The sequence below is a fragment of the Sphaerodactylus townsendi genome, linkage group LG08 (genome assembly GCF_021028975.2).
Source record: "Sphaerodactylus townsendi isolate TG3544 linkage group LG08, MPM_Stown_v2.3, whole genome shotgun sequence".
NCBI lineage: Eukaryota > Metazoa > Chordata > Lepidosauria > Squamata > Sphaerodactylidae > Sphaerodactylus > Sphaerodactylus townsendi.
This window is the reverse complement of record NC_059432.1, coordinates 51,828,639-51,856,327: the sequence shown is the minus strand read 5'-3', so window position 1 is coordinate 51,856,327 and position 27,689 is coordinate 51,828,639. Positions and strand designations below refer to the sequence as shown.

The 27,689-nt window shown below is 41.3% G+C and overlaps 1 protein-coding gene across 1 annotated transcript in view; it reads right to left on the bottom strand.

Moving 5' to 3' along the window:
- The window catches only part of PDZD8 (PDZ domain containing 8), a 59,397-nt gene that overhangs the window by 23,844 nt on the left and 7,864 nt on the right, over positions 1 to 27,689 (bottom strand). The window contains exons 2-3 of the mRNA XM_048505935.1: positions 17,925 to 18,047; positions 14,378 to 14,480 (exon numbers count right to left, since the gene is read on the bottom strand). Of these exons, the coding sequence (XP_048361892.1) occupies positions 14,378 to 14,480; positions 17,925 to 18,047 (226 nt within the window). The remainder of the gene's footprint in view (positions 1 to 14,377; positions 14,481 to 17,924; positions 18,048 to 27,689) is intronic.

The window sequence follows — 27,689 nt, the reverse complement described above, 5'->3', positions numbered from 1 at the left end:
CTCTGCCCGATGCCTGCTCCAAAGGGTAGAGGGGGGATGGCGGCTGCTCTGGAGGGACATGCCTCCAGGGGTCGGAGGGCAGCATGGGCATGTCCCTCAAGCACTCCAGAGCAACCCTGGAAGGAGAGGTGAGTGAAGGGGTCGCGAAAAGCAGTGCCCTCACCCACAGAGCCGCCTCAGGTTCGGCTGTCCACTCACCTTTCATTCCAGCGCTGTTCTGGAGGGCTGGAGGGACACGCCCACACTACCCTCCGGCCTCCAGGCCATGTCGAGCTGCAGTATAAGGCTGAAAGAGCCGCATGCGGCTCCGGAGCCGCAGGTTGCAGACCCCTGGTCTACTTGACAGGTTTCTGGAAATGGCATATACTACACTTGACTCGAATTCCGCACCCAATATACTGCACAGTTCACCAGAAAGCCCAATTCAAATGGGAGGAGCATAAGCATACAGTTTTAGCAGATGCTAAGACTGCTATAGTAGCTGCAATGCCACTAAGTCCTTCTGCAAAGAATATTCCATTTGAATTGTGTCTGCCAACCAAGAACTGACTGTGCGGAGTCTGTGGCGAAAAAGATAAGAGGAAAAACAGGTGCTATTAGGTTTCTAGTCACAGAGGCTGCCAGGTGCCATGCTGAAGTATTCCTTATTTGACCACCAACTGCTTGCATGAGACACTTAGAGGAAGTTCATATAACCTGGAGATACAGCCTGGATCTGGGTGGAGTAGAATTTTTTAAACTGAATAGACAAGACAAGATAAAACACTTACAGGAACCTCCAGATGATGGATATTAGATGAGTGATATTAGCAGTTCAGAAAGTAATAGAACACTGCAGGTAGTGGCTTAAAAGTAGGTTTGGTGAAACCCTTGAGAAATAAATTAAAATTACTAGTGTGAAATTTGTGAATCTCTAGTTTGAATAAAAGAGTGCCTACCCTGTGGAACAGTGCATTACAACAGACTAGTCTCAAAGTCACTGATGTCACAGAAAAATACCTTTTATCACTTTTCAAGAAAAAACAATTTTTTGAAAAACGGAAATATGTACAATACTGTTCTATCATACATAAACACTTTCCTGCTTTAACAATATTAAATGCATCATTTATAACTAGCAGAATAAAAATTTACAATATTCGACATATTGAATTTAAAAGTTATAAATGTCTTAATTTGGTACAAGCAAAATTACAAATACACCCATCACTTTGAGAGAAAGCTACAAGCTGATACACCCTATTTTATCTTAGGACATGTACCTTAATTTTTGCCATATAGTTAGAAAGAGCTCAGTTGTTAATGAAATGTTTAGAATTTTTCTCTGAGGCTCTGGTGCAGTTTCTGCCCCACCTCCTTCTGATCTTTTTTTCCCTTCAGCAACTTAGGGCAATAAGCTATTTTTTAAATCCAGCCTGTTGGTACAGGTTTCACAGCAGTTTGTGGGAGGGATGAAAGGATCAACTGCAAGGGAAAAGCTGGGTCAAAAGGACAACAGAAGGCATGCAACAGTTGAAAAGTAATGGCATCTCTGCATACCGCATATACTCATGTATAAGCCGAGGCACCTAATTTTACCACCAAAATCTGGGAAAACTTATTGACTTTCGTATAAGCCGAGGGTGGGAAGCTGGGGTTTGAGGAAGCCTAGCCAGCCTGGAGGCAGAGGGAGCTCTTTATTTGGGCAGTGACTCCCCCTGATAACACTGACCAAATAAGGAGCTCTCTCTTGCCTGAGGGCTGGCTGGGCTTCCTCAAACCCAGAGGGGAGGCAGAGGGAGCTCCTTATTTGGGCAGTGACGCCCCCTGATGTCACTACCCAAATAAGGAGCTCCCTCTGCCTGCGGGCTGGCTGGGCTTCCTCAAACCCAGCCGGGAGGCAGAGGGAGCTCCTTATTTGGGCAGTGATTCCCCTTGATGTCACTGCCCAAATAAGGAGCTCCCTCTGCTTCCCTGCTGGGCATGGATGTAGCTAAGGATGGGGGTTCTCAGGTTTAAACCCCCCGCATTCATATCCGAAGCTCCGCCCCTCCATTTGTGGGTTTTAAAAACATTTTTAGTGCTTTTTCGGTTTATGGACTGCAGGGGGCGCATTGTTTGGACTAGCAGCACCAAACTTTCAGGGATTGTTTGGGAAACCCTTCTGATGATACTACCCGGGTTTGGTGAGGTTTGGTTCAGGGGGTCAAAAGTTATGGACTTCCAAAGGGGGTGCCCCCATCCTCCATTGTTTCCAATGGGAGCTAATAGAAGATGAAGGCTACATCTTTGAGGGTCCATAACTTTGGACACCCTGAACCAAACTTCACCAAACCTGGGATGTATTATCAGGAGAGTCTCTTATTGATACCACCCACGTTTTGTGAAGTTTGGTCCAGGGGGTCCAAAGCTATGGACTCCCAAAGGGGGTCCCCCATCCCCCATTGTTTCCAATGGGAGCTAATAGGAGATGGGGGCTACACTTTGATGGTCCATAACTTTGGACCCCCTGAACCAAACTTTACCAAACCTGGGTGGTATCATTAGGAGAGTCTCCTAATGATACCCAGAAAGTTTGGTGCTTCTAGCTTAACAATTGCACCCCTGACAGCAGGCACCCCCCAAATTTCCCCAGATTCTCCTTTTAAATCCACCCCCTTCGGCATGGATTTAAAGGGAGAATCTGAAGTCCTCAGTTTAGAAGAAGAAGAAGAGTTTGGATTTATATCCCCCTTTCTCTCTTGTAGGAGACTCAAAGGGGCTTACAATCTCCTTGCCCTTCTCCTCTCATAACAAACACCCTGTGATGTGGGGTGGGGCTGAGAGAGCTCCGAAAAGCTGTGACTAGTCCAAGGTCACCCAGCTGGCGTGTGTGGGAGTGCACAGGCTAATCTGAATTCCCCAGATAAGCCTCCACAGCTCAAGCGGCAGAGCAGGGAATCAAACCCAGTTCCTCCAGATTAGAATGCACCTGCTCTTAACCACTACGTCACATTGAAAGTGATGCCTACGTCCCTGCGGCTGGGGTTTGAGGAAGCCCAGCCAGCCGGGGTGCTTCGGGGTTCCCCCTTCACCCCTCCGAGGAGGGCAGCAACAAGCGGCTTGTGCAGCCGCAGGGAGGTCAACCCAGGCCATGCCCCCAGCCTCGGCAGAGGCCTGAAGAGCCCGCTGGCTGCGGGGGTTTCCCCTTCGCCCTCGGGGGAGGACAGCAACAAGCGGCCTGTGATTGCTGGAAAGCGGTGACTCGTGTATAAGCTGAGGGGGCATTTTTCAGCCTTAAAACAGTGCTGAACTTGGCTTATACGCAAGTATATACGGTACTCTCCTTGCAAAGATTAGGTATCCTTCTAAGTGCAGAAATGTATCTTGGTTTAAGAGCTTTATATGTCTACAGCATGCCTACCTTGTTTTCAATATTTCACTCATTCTAAAAGACAAAATATTTCACAGGTGTTTTTTTTTTCAGCCCTCTCCAAGATCTCCAATTTTTAGCTAGAAAAATGAAAAAATCCTAGAAAAAAACATTTCACATCTCCATGTGTGCATTTATGTGGCAATGTCAAAGGAATCTAGAACAAGTCTTATGAGCCAAATTAACCTGAAAAAAGGCACTTTTGCCCCCACACTAACTTGTCTCTAACAGCACAGACAGGTCCAACACAATACCTAAACTTTTAATTCAGTCTGGAAGAAGACAAGTTCACTACAGGAAGGGTCAGAGCATAATATCTTCCGTAATATATACTTACCTATATTTCTCATTATAATCTTATTACATCACAAGCATGATTCTCAAGTATGACACATAATTAACTGCCACCCTCCTCTTCCCCTTCCATGTGAAGATATCCTGCCTCCCTGTAACTAGGCTGCAATACTTTACCGACCACTGCATATGTTTTAGTAATTCACACATCATCCAGAAACCACCATGTGTACTTGGATGGAGAAAAACAAAGTTATCTTTCTTCCAAACAAGGCATGTTGTTTATATAAATTAGTAGCTTTTATACTGATGCCACTTCTATACTCAAAAGTGGTGATCACTGTAAATCAATTTCTTTGCAACTGGGAAACTCAGCTGTCTGCAAATAATATTTAAAACTATCTTCTGTTGAATATTTATACAAGCAACACAGAAAATTACCATGTGAATAAAAGAGAGTTTGTCAGTACAGTGCATCTGTGAAAAATAAATACCAGCCCTGTTTGGGGGGGATTTACAACTGTTTTACTAGAAGAAACCAAGCCAAATTTATCTTCTAGGACACCTTATTTTGTTTAGAGCATACCTTGCAATATATTGATACTTAGCAATACATCAAGCCATCCTAATAAGACAGTATAATGGAGTGCATTTTCTGTTGATCTACAGAACAAAAGGCAATGATGTATTCAGCACAACAAATGGATGATGTATATGGATGAGATTTTCAGAGACCTGCAGTTAGAAGCCTTCTTCTCTCATGACAGCTCCTCTGTTGTCAGAACATGAGGGTGTGAGGGTGTCAGGTAAAGAGATCTCCACAATGGACCTGTTGGTCAGATGATGAACTGATATCCTCGGTACCACGCTCACCTCAGTTGGGGCAAGGTAGGGCCTCAGCACTTGGATATCTGCCCACATTCCTCTGTCTTCCAAAGTTCCTAACCCCCCCCCCCTTCCACTTTAACCAAGTCATAATCCTAGAGGTGTTCTTCAAGAAACATTTCATGCGTGTGCTTCACACCCCAGGTGTCTATCTCATCTACGTTTATGCTATGGACTCAAATAATTCTCTCACTGATTAAGCAACTTATATCTTCCACTAACCTGCTTTGCTACCTTGTGAACTGCCCACTTTCAAGCTCCACAGTCTTTGCTCATTGCACATCCATTACAGGTGTCTGCAGAGCAGCAATGTGGTCACAAACCTTGACCTTCATACAACATTATGTCTAAGATGTTCAAGCTAGGAAGGATGTGATGGTTGGTTTGGCTTATTCCACACCTGTTCTCACTGCCAGGTAGGTCACTTGCTAGTCTTATCCCATCAGTGTGACGCATAGGAACAACAAAAGAAAATATCTTGTTTGCCTGTAATTGACATTATTTGAATGGAGGAAGAACTGTGTACAGCTCTGCCCTTTCAGAGCATCCATGTTGCTACCAAGTGCTTGGGATCAGTGAAGCAAGCACAACACAATTTTCTACTGCTTAGGTCTGGAGATTTATGTAGCTGCATTCTGTGCATGCTCATGTTCTTATCACTTTGGCTATACAGATGATCAAAGATCATCAGTTACAAGTAAGCAACCTGTTTGGTCCAGTCAAAAATGTGAATAACCATATGACTGAAGATGACAAATTTGAAGTAATGGTGAAATAATAAATTGTACATAAATTCAGTTAAATGTCTCACATTTAGCGTTTTACTGGATTTACTGAAGTCTGCCATTTCAGTTTTTAATCCTGTTAAAGAAGACAAAGGAGATTAAGGCAGAAAGCCTTTTTGAAAATGTCACTTTTTATGAAAAACAAAAACTTAGTATTTGCTAATAGATAGGGCATAATTTTTCTTCAAATTTATATACAAAAAAAGAAAAAGACTTCAACATTTAATTAAAAATCATCCATAAGAAACATACAAGGCAAGCCATTCTAATTAGTAACAATAATGGTCTGAATCCCATGGATCTGATCTACTAACAAAATTGCTTTATTTGATAAAACAAGCCTTTGGCTGACACATGGAAGTTCTTCTGTTGCCAGAAATACTTCCTCTCTCAGAGAAAGACTCTACGTGCCAGAAATCCTCTTCTTTCAAACTCAATAACAAAACTGTGTAGAGGCCAAACAGGACAGCATGTTTAAGTCAATTTGTGCCAATAGTTTTAAATTGCTCTTGTATTAGCTTGTTGAATAAAACTGTGTCTTATTACTCATTAAATATATACAATAATTAAATATTACAACAATCATGTCATTTTACTTGCAAAATGAACATGTAGCGTAACCAATGAATCCACTTATAAATGCAGCAAATCGATGTACGTCAAAACACATCAAATCAACATGCTCGTAATTCGAGACAATTACTGTTCTATCATAACAACCTAACACGGAGTCAGCATAGAATTCAAAAGTAAACAAGGACAGGTACATGTTTTCAATATTTACAACTATAATAAACATGAACATAAACAGATGCCCAGAAGATTAAAGCTGTTTCGAGCCCTAAAGGATATTCTTCAGTATGTGTACTTCTATTTTTTTCTATTTTAGGGAGCTCTCAATCCTTCCAAGGGATAGGCCAAATCCTTGTGCCAATTCCTCAGTCAGATTCTTCAATCTAAAAATTCAGGGCCAGTTATAGACCTTATTGTGTAAAAAGGATAACTCCCAGCAAACACCATGCCTTCTTACCTCAAGGAAATAAGTCCTTCCTCTAGTGACCACATACTCCTATGTAGATATGCTCTCTGGGATCCACATAGGAAGTTGTGGTCACCAGAGGAAGGGCTTATTCCCGTGAGGTAAGAGGGCATGATGTTTGCTAGAAGTTTCACTTTTTATACTATGAGGTCTTTAACTGGTTCTGTATATTTTTCTAATGGCAGAATCTGACCAGAACTGACACAAGGGTTTGACCTATCCCTTAGAAAGATTGGGAGCTCCCTCAAAATAGAAAAAAATAGAAGAAGCACATATACTGTAGAAGACCCTTTAGGGCTTGAAACAGCTTCCGGGAATGTGTTTATGTTCATGTTTGTTATTGTTGTGTGTACTGGAGACATATACCTTTCCCTATTTCTGAACACAATACATATTTCTTTATAATGTTATATAGTATTTAGGAACTTTCAATGCTCTTTATCATACTCAGGCAAGTTATGAATTTACTTGAACTAGATTTGTTTGGATTGTAGCTGGAATTTAAATTGATGTACTAGGCAGGTTTAATAACTTAAAATCTTTGTTCAAAACCAATTACCATGTACCAGGAAATCATAAGAGTTGTGAGCAGATTAAACCTTGCTACAATTTGTTACTCAGCATTACAGCTGTCTAAGCTTCACTTTGAACATAATGAAAATGCCAACTAAAAAACAAACATTGATATTTTTTCCAAAGAACAACTGAACAGTTTTCATGAAAAAAGTAATCACAAGCTATGTTTTTTAAGTTACTTCTACATATACTTAGTACTTCTCAAAATCTCAAAAACAGTACATAGACCTATCTGACAATTACATTTTAGGCTGATGATGATTATTCTGAATGACGCTTCTTAGACTAGAGCACAGCAGTCCCAGTTGAATTTGAAATGAGTGATCACAGTTTCTCACTATATAGACCTTTTATCTTAACAAAAGTAGGAATATGTTTCTGGATACCAGGCATCTTCCCCATGACTTCTTAGAACCACTGATCCAGTACTGTTTTCTAGACTGAAGAAGAGTCCTGCACACAAACATTAGAAAGCAGGGAGGCCTGGGAATCATCAGCTGGAAGGTTTCTTGGGATGTCTGGCAGGGGCCTTAGAACAGTATTACCTACAGTTGCTTGTTGCAGTGACTGGAAGAGGTATCTCAAGATCTTAAACTTTCTAAGAGAAGCATCATAAAACTTTCTTCTTTTTCTTGAATTATATATGCTTCAGTGAGTTGTTAAAAGCTTTGATTTAACCAGTTCTAAAGCGGACATTTCTCCTGGCTATTGCCACACAGGCAAGGTTAAAGCAAAAGCATTCATAGTAGAGTCAGGAAGCTGGCCTTCTTTCACAACAACCTATTGCTGTTCTGTTCTGGTAAAGCATAATCCTAGAATGTGAAGAAATTATCTGGCATAGTCATACTTGCTTCATCTGGAAATCCCAGTTTTGACTTGATGGAGCAAGGTTCTATTTCAGAATAATAAAAAGATTTTCTATAGAAGCCTGGCTGAAGAGAAGTTTATGCATACCCACTATGTCATGAGTTAGTTCCTTATTTTCTTCATTCTGAAGGTTTAGCTGCAGGATTTTATTTATATAAAATATTTAACTGCCGTTCTTCCTTACCAAGCTCAAGCTGCTTCACCGCATAGATAAAACACACAAAATAGAGAACATAAAAAATAAAAAGCCAAAATTTAAAATAACAGTTTAGCCGACTTAAATCAATAAATGGATCAATTGCTCAAACAATCAAAAGCAGATCTAAACACAGCTCTCTTCAGTTGCCTCCTTAAGACTGAAAGTGTGGGGGTCAGGCCAGAGGCATAGCTGGGCCAAACTGCACCCGGTGCGCAGTCTATATTTTCTGTCCCCCATGGCCCTTCCCGTGGCACCCTGCCGCTGCGGCGCCCCTGCCTTCCCCCACTTACATTAGTTCCTTTCTGTTTCCTAGAACCTTTTCAGGCTGAAAAAAAAAGGCCTATTCACAGTCCAGGCTTAAAAACGGCCTGATGGGAACCATACTTCCCAGGAGACCTTGTGAGCCCCAAGGTCTCCTGGGAACTGTAGTTCCTCAGGCCATTTTTAGCCTGTACTGTGAACAGGCCTTTTTTTCAGTCTGAAAAAGTTCTAGGAAAAGGAAAGGAACTAAGGTAAGTGTGGGAAGGAGGGTGGGGTGTGGTGCAGGGGGTGCTGTGGGGAGAAGAGGGAGGGGCCGGGGCGATTTTCCACATCTCCCAGGCACGCACCCGGTGCACCCCCCACCCCCTTGTAGCGCCACCACTGGGTCAGGCACACCTCCCTGGGGAAGTTCCAAGACTATGATGCCACATAACCACATTTTAAGAATGTCAGGCCAGTGCAGCAATCAAGAACTGTACTGGAACTCACGTACTTTATATCTCACTCCTCTCCCTTCTGTTGGGAACCATAGTTGTTTTTATCATTCTCTGGATACACTCTGCCTAACCAACATCCATTGGATCCTCACAACAACTCTGTGAGGTAGGTTAGGCAGAGAATATATAACTGACCCAAGGTCATCCACTCAAATTCCATGACAAGAGTAGGAATTCAAACCTGAATCTTCTAGATTCTACTTCAACTACTACACAACACTCAGTTGAGTTCAACAAGGCATATCTATGTGTTGAACTTTTTCTGTACTCAGTATGTTCTGAGTCTAGGTACCATGTGAAGACAGGTTGGAAAAATGATGAGATCCTCTGAAAGTTTTATCCCCGACTCTGCAGAGGAGCAACCCACTAATGATCTCCACACGTGACCAGCCCACTCCTCACAGAGGCCTGTCCAGCTCACTTGTCATACACATATCTATTAAGCCTAGGTCAAGTGGAATGAAAAATGCAACTTCTCTTCCAGAATTCCCTTAGAGGTAGGAAAAAGCAGAACTCATCATCTTATCTGCCTTTTGTCAACTCAGATGGACCAAATGGGTGAGCTTATCTTGAAATTGGAATGCTTTCTACAGCAGTGATGGCGAACCTATGGCACGGGTGCCAGAGGTGGCACTCAGAGCCCTCTCTGTGGAGAAACACACAGAGTTTGTCTTGAAATTGTCCCGCTCCCCCATACATCTAGGCTGGCCTGGGCCGCTGGACTTGATGTGCATGCACCCCAGCGAGCAGAGAGGACTCGGCTGGTGGGCCTGGTACCTGTGCTCCAGGTGGCTGCTACCTGGGGGGGTGGGGGCAGAGGCGGCAGAGATGCTAGAGAGGCGCAGAGTGGCAAACGTGGGACTTGCTGGGGGCTACAGCAGGCTGGCCCCTGCTCGAGGGGGTTGTTCAGGTTAAATTGCCGCATTGGCACTTTGCAATAAATAAGTGGGTTTTGGGTTGCAATTTGGGCACTCGGTCTCGAAAAGGTTCGCCATCACTGTTCTATAGCAAGTTAAGCTGTTTTTTCTATTGATTTAAGATTGGAGAATATAAGAGTTCTATCACTACCGTAACCTAAGAAAACATTCTGACTACAAAACTCATTTAAAAGCAGTCCAATCCTACCACACTAATTCTCTCACAGAATCTATGTATATGAATAGCAATGCTGCCACCTGCTGTAAAAATATGTAACTATCCAGAATGGAAAAATCAACCAATTAGAAATATATGGGTTGTGTGACTATGGTCTGGTAGTTTTTGCTTCTAATGTTTCACCCACAGCTACGGCTGGCATCTTCAGAGGCATGTCACCGTAAGATATGTTTCGCTTTATGTAAACAGAAAAGCATCTGAGGTCCCAAATAACCCCAAAAATCTACTGATGCTGACGTTTTGAATGCTTTTTAACCCCAGTGGTGTACAAAAATGCCCATGAGGAGTTCTGTATATACATTTTTTTACGGACGATAATGATCAAGGGAAGTTGTTTAAGTGATCCAGAGATACAGCCACACCTGATAAATAGTAACACAGTCCCTGTAGGTTGCCTTGGATAACAAAAATACCCCAGATACAAACAATGATAAAAATTATCCAAGGTAAAATTGCAGTTTAAAAATCTCATTTTAATATTTTATATATACTATATGTCTTATTGATGGAAACTGATTTTAAGCATGTCTTTTAATGTCTTTTAAGCATGTCTTTTTATATCTTTTAAGCATGTCTTTTTAAATTAGATATCCTCTTGGAGTTTAAGGAAGTTTGTAGTTGTTTAATACCTTGCATTCAAAACAGTCTTTGTTGTTTCAAACTAAGCATGAAAATTATTGTTTTATAATGGACCAGAAAACATGGTTGCACTTACCAGTAATTGTTGTTCCTCCAGTAGTCAACAGTGGAGATGGGCTCAGTGCATGCGCAGGCCAACCAAAAGCTCTAAAGACGCACAGGCTATTCCCCTTCACACTATGGTTTTCAACCTTTTTGGCATGGAAAAGAGAGGGAAAAGCATTCTTCCCTCCGTTCCCAAAAGCTGCCACTGCAGACAGATACTATTACCCAAATTTGCGGGAAACAGGAGCTCACAGCAGGGCAGGAGGGAGGAATGTGTGACTACAGAGGCGACCGCCCAATGAACAGGTTACAAGTAAGTGCAACCATATTTTCATTGTCATGACACTTGTGCAGTCCCCGCACAGCAGAATAACAAGCTGACTTACCATGTCATGGAAAGTAGAAACAAAGACTAAAGCACTGTTTTTCAAATTTCTGCATCTTTTGTGGCATCTACATCCATAGAGCAGTGCTTGAATGAACATTAAGAAGTAAAGGAAAGTCAACTCACGCGAGCTCACAGCAGAAGTGGACGCAGGAGACAATTCACCTAAATATTGGAGTTGGGGCTGAAAGTCTGCAGCCTATCTTGACTTGGTATGTGCTGCCTTTAGAAAGAAGGGCAAGCAACACATTGTAGACTGCTTTAAGCCCAAGAATATTTATGTGGAGTAAGCTCTCTTGGTGGAACTAAGTACTGCTGACTGAGAAAAGTCCAACATGACACCCCCCCCCCCCCCATACACACACACCCCTAGAAGGAAGGCATTCGTGGCTACGGTAACCTCTGGAGAGGAGGATGAAAAGCACTCCAATTAGGAGATTGCTCTGTGTTGCCTGCCAACAGAAAAAATTGAATAGAACCACTAGAAGGTTTAATCGTTTGAACTGGAAACAGTAGAAGGCACTGAACCCCCTTAGGAGCCAAAAGTGTAGTATTTGCAACTTTGAAAGGGGAGCTGCAGCCATGGTGCAAGCTATGAGGTCCTGCAGTCCAAATGGAAATGGCCTGCTGCTGCCTGTGTCATTGGAACTGCAGAATCCCCAGCTGAATGGCCAGGATCAATTCTTGGGACAGGAAAGCCATTGCAAAGGGAGAGTCTAAAATTGTGCTCAGGAAAGTCACCTTATGCATGGGATCTCAATTGGATGTGTCAAAATTTACCAGTAAGTGTAATGCTTTTTAGGATGCTTAAGTGAATGTCTGCCTGTAGTTTGTTTTTGTGTCAGCTGCCACTAATTAGTTGTCATGATATGGGTAAAACTTGCACACCAGTCTGCATAAATAAACTACAACAGTTAAAACCCTGGGGGTTGTTGCTAACCTGAATGGGAGCAGTGTGGACTGTAAGCATAGTGTACCACATTGAAAATAGAGATATTTTTGAAAACCTGGTCCGATCTTGATGTGAAAGTAGACATTGAGAAGTCCAGAGACATAAATCACAGGCCTGGGTACAGCAGAGGGAGAAAATCAGAAATGGACACTATTTTGAATTTTTAGCTTTCTCAAATCAGATGCAGTGAATGGGCAGCCAAAGAGGGGGGCTCGGTTTTAGACCTTGACCTCTGTCACAGAACACACAGAAATGGGAGCATTTCCCAATTTGAAGATGTCCTCAGAACTGGCATGACTTCCTTTACAGGATAAAGGGTGGTCTAGTCTGGAATTGTGTCCTGGAACTTGGAAAGAGTATGAATTGATGAAAACCTGGTCAGGTTTCAAATGCCTAATTTATCATGAAGTTTGTGCTTATGGTATACTTTCTCTGAAGGCAGCTCTGAAACAGTGCAAATAGGCAAAACTGAAGATAAGGTCTTCACTGGAAGATGTACATGACGACATCAAACAGGTTTCAGACTGGAAAAAGAGTGTGCCAGCCTCTCAGAAATTTGTGGAGTGGTATTAGGCTGGGATGGCTTTCCAGAACTGGCTTTCTCTCAAAATGCTGCCTCAAAACTTTTGACAGGGTACCCCTCGATGATCTGATGGGTAAAGTGGAAGACTGTGAATGCTTAGGTAGATAGAAAACTGGTTGGAGAACCACATCCAAAGACATTTTATCTGATTGGAGGGAGGTGTTCAGTGGGGTTTCACAGGCTCAGTTTTGGGTCTGGTATTTTTCACCATATTTATACATGATCTGGATGAGGGTGGAGGGACTACTCATTAGATTTGCAATGACACCAAGTTGGAAGGAGTAGCAAACACCCCAGAAAGAGATAGGATTCAAGGAGATCTGAGCAGACCAGAAAGTGGGCAGATGTGAACAAAATGAAATTCAATAAGGACAACTGCAGAGGGATACATCTGGGTAATAAAAATGAGAGACATGCATACTGGATATGAGATATACTTCTGGGTAGCAGTGTGGGCAAATTAGATTCCAGAATTTGGGTGGACTGTAAGCTAAGAGCAGTCAGTGTGATGTGGATGCAAGAGAGACATGACAAGACATCATAGTCCCACTGTATATCAAATTGGTCAGGCCATATCTGGAGTACTATGTACAGTTCTGGAGGCCTCGCTTCTAAAAGGATGTGGTCAGAATAGAGTAAGTACAGATGAGAGCAACAAGGGTGATCAAAAGCCTGGAGACCAAGCCCAGAGGAAAGACTGAGGGACTTGGGAATGTTCAGCCTGGAGAAGAGGAGGTTGAGTGGAGACAGAATTGCTCTCTCTAACTATTTGAAAGGCTGTTGATTAGAAGAGGGCAGGAAGCTGAGGACAAGACTCGCAATAATGGATATAAATTATGGGCAGAAAGGTACCAGCAGGACATGAGGAAAGAATGCTTGCAGCAAGAGTAGTGGAATTGGTTACCTACAGAGGTGGTGAGTTCCCCCTTACTGAGAAACTTCAAGCAGCAGCTGGATGAACATTTGTCAGAGATGCTTTAGCCTGATCCTAAACTGAGCAGCGGGGTGGACCAGATGGCCTTTATGATCCCTTCCACCTTTATGATTCTAAGGTGTGTGCCCTGCTCTTGCCTTGCCTTTACAGTGATGTAAATGAAGGACATGTGGATGCATTGTGCTCCTCACCAAGGCAGAACAGGTAAAGCGTATGACCACTGCAGTGACAAATTTTTGTCTGTGAGACATTTTTTTAAAAATAGAACTTTTTGAGCCATATTTGATGGACCTCACCTTTAAAAAAAATATTTTTCTCTAAAATATACTGCTTGAAGAAAAAGCTGAACCTTGTTCTCCTAAAAAGAAAGTACACATAATTCTTTAAATTTTCCTAAGCGTCAAGTAGAGTCAACCTCTCTCCAGCAGCAGCTTCAAGGTACTGAAGGAAGGACATTCCTTCCCCTTTTTCATACTGAAAAAAGTGGGGAAAATAGCACAGGGGGAGTTGCCTTTGCTTCTCTAGAGCTTCTAAAACCTCTTCTACAATTGTCCAGAGCCCATTCAGAACCCATATGGCATGGCACAGATACCATGACTTTGAACTAGCATAATTCAATATGCAAAAAGGGAGAAGTGAACATACTCAAAAGACCAATTCTAGATCATCTGAAAGTATTATTTCAAGCTCTGGTTATCTGGAAATTGTGGAACACGACAACTATTGCCACCACAAAAAGAACTATAGGGCATGAAATTTGGCTTTAGGTTAAACAATAACCCACAATCCAAATTATGCAAGGTTTCGTTCTTCAAAAATGAAGGCAATTAAGCAGTACAGAAAAAAACATGGGTGCAGCAAATAACAGTAAAACAGTACATGCAATTTACCATCTTGATGGAAGTTCTCTGTTTTTCTTCCCAGACATTACTGCTCAGTTCAAGTGTGCAATGAACTGTTGTTTCCCGCTCATAAGATCCAAAGATAAGGAATCTGAAAGACAGAAGCATTGCTTGCATTAACATCGGCATGTTTTAATTGGACGCACACCTTCATGTGGTGAGGGGGTCTGTGTGTGCCAGTGAAGCTGAGAGAAATAACATAAGGAGCTTAGACTCTGAAAATTGGTAGAAGGGTCATAAACAATTTGAGATATGCAGAAAAGCATGAAGACTTGAAATGACCACTGATGAAGGTTAAAGCAGAAAGTGCCAAAGCAAGATTAAAGCTGAACATCAAGAAGACAAAAATAATGACTACTGAAGCATTACATAATTTTAAGGCAAAAGAAATTGAAATTTTTCAAGATTTTCTATTCCTTGGCTCAAACACCAAATAAAAAAGGAGACTGCTGTGAAGAACTCAGAAAGAAAAAGGAGACTGGAAAGGGCAGGCATGAAGCAGCTAAAAAATCCTTAAGTATAAGAATTTGTCATTGGTGACCAACTTCAAGATAGTTCATACAATAATATTTTCTATTGCTATGCAAGTGTGTGAAAGTTGGACAATGAAGAAAGCTAACAGAAAAAAGCTGGTTCATTTGAAATGTGGTATTGAATGTTTTACAGATGCTATGGACCATCAAAAAGTAGGTTCTAGGACACACCAATGATATAAAGCAGGGCATTTCAGATATCTAATCCAATATGTGTTAGCTAATTCAATATGAATAAACTATTTAAATAAATACAGTGCTTGCTTGATTTCTTACTTGTTAGAAATATGACTTTTTTCTTCCCCCTTTCAGGTTCCATGGTTTCTTCCTTAGAAATTCCATTATCTTTTTTATTTGATAGGGGATGCAACATCTCCAATTTCAGAATCAATTACCGGTAGTCGTCTTGCTGGGAGCTGTTCCCTTTATAGGTTGTACTGTGGCATTTTTTTTTGTCCTGATACTCAACTGGGCTCTTGGGGAAAGGATGTCACTGGCATTTTGCATGTGAACTGTATTGAGGAATTGGGTGTAGCAGGAACAACAGATGGGCAATTCTCATATCATCTTTTTGGCACCTTAAAATACGTAATGAGCCAGCCTGAAGCTGCTACTGTGCCCAGACAACTGTTCCAGGGCTCCGCTCAGTGACAGGTTTTCCACCAAAATCTTCCTGCTGCTGGACACTGTGCCAATGATTGGCTTCAGCATCATGCAATCTTCTCCTCTAGCTGAAGTTAGGATGCTAGAAGGCTACTGCATTGTGTCTAATGAGAGGAGGGGTTTTCCTAGCTACTCCTTCTGGGGCAAAGTAAAGTATCTCTGTCCTTGAGGGGTTTTTGTATGGGGGGTAGGGGTAACAGTTAATCAAAGAAGGGTTAAAGTTTAAAGAGAGAAAGTCTGACAGAAAAAAATATGTAAGGAGGGTAGTTAAGAAGAGCTCCTCTACAAATACTTATTTTTTCCTGAGCAAAAAATGAATTGCTCCCCACTTTTGGTGCAGGAAGCTGAAGTTTTACTATCTCCTTGTCTTAGTGAGATTAGCACAATTACTTTCTTGGGTCATTACTTTCTTCCATTTATTCATACATGCATCCTCAGATATTAAAAAGGTAACCCAAACATGGGTATCTGACCAACAGACAGACACCTATGTAGGAAAGAGGAACTGTGCCATCAGAAGACATCACAATATAACTTTAGTATTACCAAACTTTGGAGGATAGAAATCAACTTTAAGAGCAATTATCACATCAATTATCACATCAAGCCATAGCAATCAAAGGAAGGGGGAGAGAAAACATGAAAGGCCAAAGCTCAGTTTTGTATTACTTTTAAATCAAAAGTACCTTTCTTTATTCTGATTGTAAAAGTTTGAGGAAAAGCGTGCCAACCTCAGCTAAAAAACTGCAATGGCTTACACCCCACTAAAGTCTAAGTGTTCTTATGCTTTCTTAAAAGGGGGCAGAGATATCTACTGTTTGCTTTCCTACCACAGACAAACATTAAGGTATTCATGAGGATCAACTGACATGAAGGAACTCAAGGGGCTTAGTAGACTACAGCAAGAAGAATGAATGGAAATTGCAATTTCCGTATCAGTGCCCTTATGCATTCTCAACCATGTAGCTGAATAAAGCCCTCAAAAAAACAGACAGACAGACAGACAGACAGACAGACAGACAGACAGACAGACAGACAGACAGACAGACAGACAGACAGACAGACAGACAGACAGACAGACAGACAGAGGATTTAAAAGTAGATATCCCAGATATGGAATCAGACAGACACCCCTGAAAATAATGAACTTCCATTTAAATGCATTTAGGATTAAGACACATCTCATAGGTTGCATTATTTTAGTGTTCCATGTGTATCTAAAACTAGGGATTTTTCATAACCTATAAAAATGTACAAAGGGTACTCTGAAAACTCTGGCAATGACTGGTTCTTATCATCCAGACTATTTTTCATATGCAGAAGTACTGAATCTCACTGAAGGAAGTTTTTGCCTTTTGACTTCCAATGTAATAATTAAATAGAAAGAAATTATCAGTCTTTGAGGAAGCATTTCAGAATTATTATATTTTAATCACGGCTGAGTTTAATCAATACACAGTGTGTGTCACATGGGGACACGCCTCAAACATATATAATTCTCAAACATCTGTACTGCTTTTAAATCTTCTGGAATTACCAGACCTGGTAGTAGGAATGTGAATGACTAAATGGGGAAAATATGGGTTATTTCCCAACTGAGATGCAAGATAACATTACATAACCTAATACTTAATCCCAATAAGATGGAATTGCAACTAGTGAGCAGAAGGTCTGGCCCAGAACTTAAGATGTCATCTGTTTTAGATGAGTTTGCATTTCTCTTGAAGGAACAGGTTGTAGTTTGGGGATGCTCTTGAATCCAGGTCTCCTGCTGGATAAGATCTCATTGAATATACAACAGTATTAAAACTTCTAAGGTGTAGACATCATTGCCAAAAATGATCCAATGATAGTTCTTTGGGACTCACAATAACGAAGGAGGATTCCTCAGCCATGACTTCATTGATAACATATTTTAAATTTGAATTGCATTGTGTTGGTCTTGTTGACAGTTATAAATTATTATTTTGTTGTCAAAGCTGTTTAATATTTAAAATTAACAATGCTATTTTTGTGTTTTGGGGACTTCTTTCCTAATTCCATGCTCTTTAAAATAGGAATAAAATAAGGAGTTCGTTCTTGTTTTCCACTTAAATTTGACAGAATGTTAAAGGACACTGAGAAGAAGAATAACTGATTGCTAAAGCCCTTTCACACCAAAGAAGAAGTACAAAGAGACCCCGGGGGGGGGGGGGGGGACAAAAACTAGTTTTTCTTGATCCAATATTTAGCAAAATATTCAGTTTAAGACAACAGTCCTAGTTGTCAATTATTTTCAGCCCAGTTAAATCCAAATACCTGCTTAGGATACTCAAACAAAACCAGACATGAAGACATACCTTGAACATTCTATTAAGGACACTTTCAGTCGGCCTTCTGCTAATGAGAAATCTTGTATATTGAGATTACGGTCTCTATATTCTTCTGGTGGCACAACTTGAAATGGAAAGAATGGCTTGAACCTAGTCAGAAGAAGTACAAATCACTTTGTCAGAACAATATTTCTGATAGTATTCAATATGCAGCTGCAGCAGAGAGGAAATAATTACAAACTCAAATAAAGACACACAACAATTCAAGATGGTGAACAGGGTAGACAGAGAAACAAAGTTTGTATTTCCAACTTGTTTCCTTTCCTCATCTGCTAGTTTCATTTTAAAGCCAATTCTATGAGATACTGAAGTGTAAGCACTCAGCATTATCCATTATTTGCAATCTCTCAGCCACAGGAGCCCCTGATATGGAGAGGCTTTCTAGGAGCAGTTCCTCATGCTTTTCCCAGCAAAGGAAAAAGAGCATAGAGGGAGAAAACCAAGGAAGAATGAAGACGAAAAACACTCCCCTTGATACCCATCCACTCTGTTTAATATACCATCTTTAACCAAATAGAAGGCAACCCAGAATGCAAGATGATTTCCCTTTAAAAAGTTACACTCAAAAGTTACTTTAATTACTGAACTTAATTATAACCTGCTTGTAAATGTAATACCATCCCCTCTTTTTCTTGATACTGTATGAAGAAGAAAAGCCCCTTGTGTGCCTCGATGCTTTACTGATTCATCATCACTATATATACATAGCCTTTATTGGCATAATCAAACAACGAATATAAAATACAACAGTAATAGGAGCGAAGACCAAGGAAGAACCATAATACTTACATACTAGTACATACTCTCGACTATCTCCATAATAAAATTAGCAACCTCTTCACAAAAACCAGTCAGAGTTGGATTTGCAGCTGTATAACCTTGCAGATTTTTCTAGGTTGCTAAACCTACCATTTAGTAGGCCAGAGGGCATAACGTTGAACCACACAATATTGTGAGCTCTCCTTGAGCGGGGATTTGTTAAAACATAAAGATAATAGGCTCTGCTCGAATGGAATTAAAAATTGTGTAGGGGAGCAAGTTCATTTGGCTGCTAGATGTAAATCTGCAAATTCCAGATCTAGAAGCTGGTCTAAGCATATTGAACGCTTCTGAGCGGGACATTAAGAAACATAAGAACATAAGAACAAGCCAGCTGGATCAGACCAAAGTCCATCTAGTCCAGCTCTCTGCTACTCGCAGTGGCCCACCAGGTGCCTTTGGGAGCTCACATGTAGGATGTGAACGCAATGGCCTTCTGCGGCTGTTGCTCCTGATCACCTGGTCTGTTAAGGCATTTGCAATCTCAGATCAAGGAGGATCAAGATTGGTAGCCATAAATCGACTTCTCCTCCATAAATCTGTCCAAGCCCCTTTTAAAGCTATCCAGGTTAGTGGCCATCACCACCTCCTGTGGCAGCATATTCCAAACACCAATCACACGTTGCGTGAAGAAGTGTTTCCTTTTATTAGATCTAATTCTTCCCCCCAGCATTTTCAATGTATGCCCCCTGGTTCTAGTATTGTGAGAAAGAGAGAAAAATTTCTCTCTGTCAACATTTTCTACCCCATGCATAATTTTGTAGACTTCAATCATATCCCCCCTCCTCTCCAAACTAAAGAGTCCCAAACGCTGCAGCCTCTCCTCATAGGGAAGGTGCTCCAGTCCCTCAGTCATCCTTGTTGCCCTTCTCTGCACTTTTTCTATCTCCTCAATATCCTTTTTGAGATGCGGCGACCAGAACTGGACACAGTACTCCATTAAATAGAGAGATTCAAGGGGCACACCAATAGATATGATCTTCCTCTCTATCAAAGAAAACCAGGGGTTAGCCTGTGTGTCCTGGAGTATCAGGGAGACAAGAGAGTGTTCGGATGGAAGATAGTGAAATTTTGTAAAATAAAACAACTAGGAAGACTCTGGTTCAAATCTTGGCCAAACTGTGACTACGGGTAAGCCACTTCTTTTATTCTCAGCTCTCCAATATGGATCTACAATATGGAATCTACAATATGGAAAATGGCCATCTACCCCAATTGCTTGCTATGAAAATGAATGAAATAATTTATATTCAGTGCATTAGGCACATATTCAACGTGCATTTAAAAAATAATCTATATTATCACTCAACATAGGCCAGCACCAAAAACTATTTTACTCTAAATTAAAGTCCAGTTACAATGGTAGGTTTTGCATGAGGAAAAAATGACATTCAAGGCATTGATTACTTGTCACAAATTATATAATTCTGCTGGCTAGTATTTCAAAAATAGGACTGTAAGTAAAAGATAACTCCTCCATGACAAGACTTTTTCCTTCCACTGCAAGTACAATTATATTAATCCAGTAATCTATTTGCAAAATGTCTTGTAGGAGAGTACAAACTTTAAGTGACTACAGGAATAGAGTAATGGGTTACCAATAACATATTTAAATAGGTTACATGCAAGAGCAGCATCGAAAATAAAATCATTTATCAGTTTTAAAAACAAAACTTAAAATTAAATATAGAACAAAAGAATTGTTCTATTTTGCAAATTGACTTCAGCCAGACCAAAGTTGATATTTTTAAAGAATGAGCTACATTTGATTCAACAACAAATACAAATCCAAAACCTTTAATGGCATATAAAGAGTGGTAAAATACAGATTATGTTAAAACCAATTGACTAAAATTTACACAAAGGTTTCACTCTTGATCCAAGTGCCTTTGTTAAAAACCTGGCAACTGATTCAGTAGTGTGGGGATGATGGTCACTAAGCAGGTGTGAAACTATTTCCTTGTCTGATCTCACTGAAAATTTCTTCAAGATGGCCTCGAGAAAAAGCAACCGATAGACTGCCAAATCTTTGCAATGAAGGAGCACGTGTTCAGTTGTTTCGGGTAGGCCCGCTGCACAGGAACAAGTCCTGTTCTCCTGTGGGATGCCATGATATCTGCCTCTTGTTTGGGCAGTCGGTAACACATTTAGCCGAGCAAGCATAAAATATCTACGGAGATGTGGATTGATTAAATTACTCATATATTTAGCCATAAAACCCGGCAATGGTGGTGAAATGCCATAAAATGTGGGAGAACAAGTTCTGCAGGCTCCAGCTGTGAGAAGCTGCCCTTCAATGTCAAGAGCACGTTGTTTCAAAACTCCGAAAGCCTGTCTTTCGATCCATCAGTAGGAGTTGGTCCAAAAGATACACCTATGTTGTTTATTTGCTTGATAATTTTGGTGTGCCAGGTGTAGTGTAAGTGGTCGCTTACTGAAAATATGTGAGACGGCCCGGGAGGGCTCTATTATGGAGGCGAGGCCTGTACTTAAAAAAAGAGAGCCAAACCGGGGAAAAAATTACACTGGCTCCGGTTTCTAAACAAAGAACTTGATACGTGACTGAGTTTGGAAGACCCAATAAACGACGAAGAAACAAAGATTGAACACTCTCTAATTTCTCAGCGGTTTTGCTCCCCAGATTGGAGCTCCGTAAAGTAATTGTGGCAGTAGTTTTAACTGAAAAACTTCCATTGCGGCAGGAAAAAATTGACCGCCTCTGGTGTGAAAAAATCTGGATATTGCCAACACTTTGATTTTACTTGTATTGAGAGTCTGGTGGATATGAGAGGTCCAGGTTAAGGAATGATGGAAGGTGATTCCTAAATATCTGTATGAATGGACCTGTTCAATCAATGTACCGTTTATTTTCCACGTGCTGAGTTTTTTTGAATTCGAAAAGATCAGCACTTTGGATTTGTTATAATTAATCGACAGGGCACTGTTTGTGCAGTACGTCGCAAAGGCTTGAAGTAGTCTTTGCAGGCCCACCTTGGACCGAGACAGTAACACAGTGTCGTCTGCATAGAGAAGTGCACATGTGGGTCTTTGTCCCAAAATGGGTGCGTGACTTTTAGTCTGAGATAAATGAGGAGCAAGGTCGTTTAAATAAAGATTGAACAGGAGAGGAGCAAGAATACAACCCTGCTTGACTCCCTTGTTAGAAACTATAGGTGAAGCTAAGCGACCCGCACGATCACAACGAACTTGACAGGTAGTTGAGGAATACAACTGGCGAATAAGAAACAGTAATCTCTGGTCTATTCCCAACACAGTCAATTTTTCCCACAGCTGATTCCTGGGGATAGAGTCGAATCGCATTTCAAATCTAGGAAAGCATAAGGAGTTTCCCACCCTTGCAGGGTGGCAATATTTCTCCGCCAAATGGTTTTAAAACCAGACAATGGTCACGGGTGGATTTACCTGTGGCTTATGCTACCTCTTCCGGGCCGAGCACTGAAGAGGACCAGGCAGTGAGACGTATCATAAGGTACCTTGCGTAAAGCTTACTAGCCACTGAAAGCAAGCTTATGGGGCGATAGTTAGATGGATTTGATGGATCGCCTTTTTTATGTAGAGGTACAATGATAGCTTCAGTCCAATGCTTAGGGATACAGCCACTGTTGTTAATTTTGGTAAACAGGGTAGCCAAAATAGGGGCCCAGAACTCCGGGAATCTTCTAAAGAGTTCAGGTGGCAGGCCATCAGGGCCTGGCGCTTTCCCTTGTTTTAGGTCAGATATAAGGGTGATCACCTCGTCGCAGCTGACAGGAGGCCATTCAGGTAAATGCTTTGCTGCTCCAGTTGCACATGGAGTATCCAAAAGTTCTGGATTGCAGAAAATGGCTGTAAAATGTGTCCTCCATGCTTCCACTGAAATCTGAGAACTGATGGCTGTATAGGGCTCGCCGGCACTTGAATTAATTATCGCCAAAAGCTTTGCTGTCTCTGGAGTTAAAGGCTTGATGGAGATTGTTCCAAATCTTTGTAAGATGTAATTTCTTTTTGGTCTTTAAAGATCATGATAGGACTTTCTAGCTGCGAGGTACTCTTTTGTTAGCGACACTTTTCCTCTAAGTTCACAATGATGACATAACTTCCGGAGTTGGGACTTGCCGCTCATACATTCTCCGTCAAACCAAGGTGGGAGGGATTCACTGAAGATGTGAAAATTTATGATGTGATTGATTACTGGAACCCTGAATGAATTTAGATAGGAAACCAGTTCATTATAGATTTGACAAACCTCCTCCTGCTGTCCTTGCAGCAGTTAACTGTTATTGAAGAAGAAAGTTAGCCATCCGATCCATCAGAAATAGAATGGCTGGCGTTTAGTTCAGTTTTCTTGCGTCCAAAGCGAAGCCGGACATGACAGGAAGACCCTTCTTCCTGAGCTGATTTGCTTTGAAGAGGGATTTGTTTATTAGTCTAAGAAGAAGGGGAGAGTGCTCACTTTCCGTTCGAGCCATAATTGCAAAGTGATCAATGTGGTTTGTTAGTTCAGAAGCGATATTATTACATAATCAATCCACACTCACCCCACGTGCAGATCCTAAGCGTGAGACTTTCCAGGGTAATCAAAGGGAGGGAAGACCATTTAAAATTACCCTATTTGCTACGATGAGGCAAAGGTCCTATCAAATGGGGAGCTGCTTGATTTATGGTGTGATAAGCTGGACCAACCTGCATTGAGATATAGTGGTGTCAGATTGAATTTCATCCAAATTTAAGCCACATCTTTGACTTAGGGAGCTGAATCATTTTCTCTCGATCCTGGTGTTTTAGATCACCAGCAATGGCAATGGTGTCAGAGGGATGTTCTTGCTCAAAGCTGAGAAAGTATGTATTGATGGAGATGCGTGACCAGTTCTCTACAAAGAATGCTTGCCTCTTCTGCGGGTTTGTGCAAATAAACATTTTACTAGTAAAAAAATTTCCAGATTGAGACTCTGCCGAGAATCAATGGGGCTTGGAGCCAAAGGCGCGGAGTTTAGTGCTACTGCATTGATTTCTGCGTTGAGAGAGACTTAGGATACAAGTACCTGCTCTCACATCCCCTCCCTCTGGCTTTTAACTTGAATGCTGGAATTGAGAAGGAGGCATAACCTGCAAGATGAATGTCGCTACTGGTCCAAGTCTCTTGTAATGAGATAATATTAAAACTGGCTAGAAATTTCATTAAATCAGAATCCCCTATGTGGCGGCACCACCCTGATATGTTCCAGGAAAGTATCGATAGTGCAGGACATTTCTGGCGTCAGGCTGTACCGTCCAGTGGTGTGATCTGTGACTGAGAGTACTGTACACATCCATTAGATGAAATTCTGTTAACTGTAGAGTTCATGTCTGGGTGTGTGACTGATATGGGTACTCTGGAAATTGTTCCGGTGTTTTGCGAAGTTGAGCCGTTATTCGGGATGATGTCATAGTGGTGGACTTGAGCTTTTGATTCTACATATGATTTTTCACCATTTTATGAAATCATGATTTGCTTGCAACATTTTCCTCAAGCTTTAGATTACTTTTATCCTTTAAAATCAAGTTTCTTTTACTTATCCTTCTAACGTCCTTTCATTCCCTCTCATTCTTCCTCTTCAAGAGAGGCAAATGTACAAACAGCTTCCTGCCAGTTCCACATTTATCCACACTTTTCAGAACGACCAACTCAGAAGCAAACACTGGTCACATTTTTAAAAAATGAATTTAAGTGCTATTTTGAGAATGGCTGTTGACTTCCACCCTTTCTACAGCTTTCACTGTCTTAATTTAAGTATCCACTGTCACATGGTTCCTCTTCAGTCTTACTGACACATAAGTAGGTAAACATCTGTTTTTAGGCCACACATATCTGGGAATTACTTGGCCCTTAGCGGGCACTATGCATGAAGAAGGGGGAGAAGGATCTGGGCAAATGTTACAAGCTTGAGGAGCGGTCCAGTCCAGCCAGTACATGTTCTTACACTGAGATCTAATTCTTACTTATTTACTTATCCAAGCCTGTACTATATCATTTCAGACTACAGCAGGCTGTTCCACAGAAAATAAGATATTAGGATTAGTGAGGCAGCATTCCATCTTGCAAGCGCCCCCCTATGCAGTTATAATTTGTGAAAATTAGGCTTCAGACCCAACTCTGGGCTAACCATACACAGCAACAAGAGCTGCATCAGTTATCATTCATGTTAGCTGCTGCCACATCTTTATGTTCAGGCAGAGGAAGATACCAGAACACAAATAGATACATTTGACATGTTTATCTGTTACACTCTAGAGATCATTATTAAAGCTAACCTGTTTATACAATAACAACATATCCCCATTTAACAGATTTGTAGTTAAAGTTATTTAATGGAATTCTCCAAACCCACCCCTACAAATAGTGAACATTTTATCAGGCATTCCCTGCTGTATAAAAGAAAAGGGAGAAAGGACCTAAAAGGAGGCTTGCTGCAATACATTGGTGCATTTAGTAACTGACAGTATGTTGTGTAAAACAGAACCTTGGAAACTTACTGCGAGGATTTCTCCCACTGTGAGATAAGGATGGCATCTTGAAACTTGGGTTTTTCCCATTGGCTGCTCAGGGAGACAGGACAAAAAAACCCCTTTCAATTTCCTGTCTCTTAGGCAGGAAACACCTAGTTCAGTTTAAATATTTTCAGGGCTAACAAGTAATACAGGAAGAAAAAAACAATGAACACAAGTCAGAAACAAGAATAGTTTAAACCATGCTGACATAGTCAAAAAGGCATTCGAACAAAGTCACCAAATGAGCTGGTGCTCAAGAAAGAGATAAACCAAGTTGTTTGTTCTCATCACTTCTAATAATGTAATCATTGTCACTTAGCCTTATTCCTTGATTTCTCATTTCTGCAGCATGACAAAATTTTATCCAGTCCACCTCTTCCTCTTCACTTCTCAGGTGGGCGAGATACCCTCCTTACCTCAGAACAGAAGGAACTCTCAGAATAAGTTTCCAAGGTCCCATTTTCACACTGAGGAGGAGGGCAACTTGAAACTTGGGGCTTTCAAAAACAGCGTTCCTCTGCCATCGGGTGGGAATTACACATTTTCTATGACATGCTGCAGAATTCTGTGCCCGAAAGCTGCATTAGCTGAAGAAATATATTCTGTAGTGCCTGACAAAAGTTGATAAGGAGGATCAAGCCTTATGTATTTTTTTCAACTGAGCCTTGATGGTCAAGATTGACTGCACTTCTTACTGAATGAGCTGGGGAGTCTTTGGGAAAGGGGACATTACTGGCCTTATTTGCCTGGAAAATGTGCTGCTTTATGGTGTAACATGGCTGACCTAGACACTTTCTTTCACTTGTTTGGAGTTGTCAAAGAGATGAATAAGAAGTTCACTTTCCCAATGGAATCTACACGCCAGATGTAGATCCTAAGAGCCCTTCTCAGATCTAGTGTGTGCAAACTGTGGACAGAAGGACAACAGGTGAATCTCTTGCCTTCAATGAACAGGGAGTTAACTTTAGGCATGAAGGCAGCATCCCAAAGTTATCTCACCCTGCCCTTAGGGAAAATATAGGGACCTTTCCTGGCTAAAAGAGCTCCAGCTTTGAGATCCTTTAAGTTGAAGTTACCGCCATCAAGAACAAAGTCTTCATCGAGAGCCACTTAATCAGAATCGCTCTTAGCTGTTCAAATGGAGCACTAGTGAGCAGATAGCAGCAATGAAGTCCCCAAGCAGGAAAATAATGGATGACTAAGAGGGTCAGTCTGTGCCACCCCTTTGAGGAACATGAGGATGTTTAGTCAAAGCAACCATTACCTGTGGAATTATGGTTGCTTAAGCCACCACCTGACGACATAGTGTGTATGCCTTCAGTTTTTGGTGTACCCCCTCTTTAAGGAAGGCTACTATGAAATCAGGATTGGGACAGATGATACCATCTCACAAAGGCTTTCCAGAAAGAGTTGTATATGCATCAGGAAGATAGCTTCCTAGAGACCATGGTGGTTTCAGCCATCTCTAGGGTATAACATTGTTCTAACGACTGGTTCTGTTCAAGAGCCATGCAGTTGGTCAGAATTACTCTGGGTCCGGGAACCACACCAGATCTTGTTGCAGCATGTCCTGGCTCACAGGAATATGCCAAGGTTTTTGCACTAAACGTTCCAATAGATATGGGAACCACAGTCTTCAAGCCAAAAGATAACTAGCAGAGCATCCTGGTGTACCTTCCTTAGTGCCTTTGGCATAATTGGTACAGGCAGAAATGTATGTGGTCACAGAAAGGTTAGTGCATCCAGTAACTCTGCTCTTGGATGATGGTATCCAGAAAAGAATCATGGTACAAGATAACTGGAGGCTGAGGTGAACAGATCTACCCTTGAAACAACAAATCTGCCCATGGTCATCTGAAAAGTGTTCCTTTTGATAGACCATTCATTCTCATCCATGGTTTACCTGATCAATTGGTCTGTTCATGTGTTGAGTGATCCCTGAATGCGTTCTGCCGATATCAATTGCAGATTCATTTCTGCCTACATAGAATGTTCTTTGCTTCACAGTGTAAGGTGAACGATTTGGATCCCCCATGTTTGTTGATATGGGCCCTGGCTGAAATGTTGTCGATCCTGACGAGAACATGCTGGTCCTCGATTGTTGAGTAGAAGTGTAGAAGCACCATCTTGATGGCCCTGAGTTCTAAGACATTGATGTTCAGTCACTTCTCTTCCTTAGTCCAGAAATCCTGTGTTGGCTGTTCTCATATGGAAGCTGCTCAACTGATAAGACAGGTGTCAGTGAAAGTTTGTAATATATTCTTCTGAATATAGGATTATCCCTGTCAAGTGGTTGTGCTTGATCCACTTGATCTTCAAAGATCTTGCTTTGTCTGATGAAAGTTGTTAGGTACAACTTATACCTTTTTATGATCGCTGACTGGT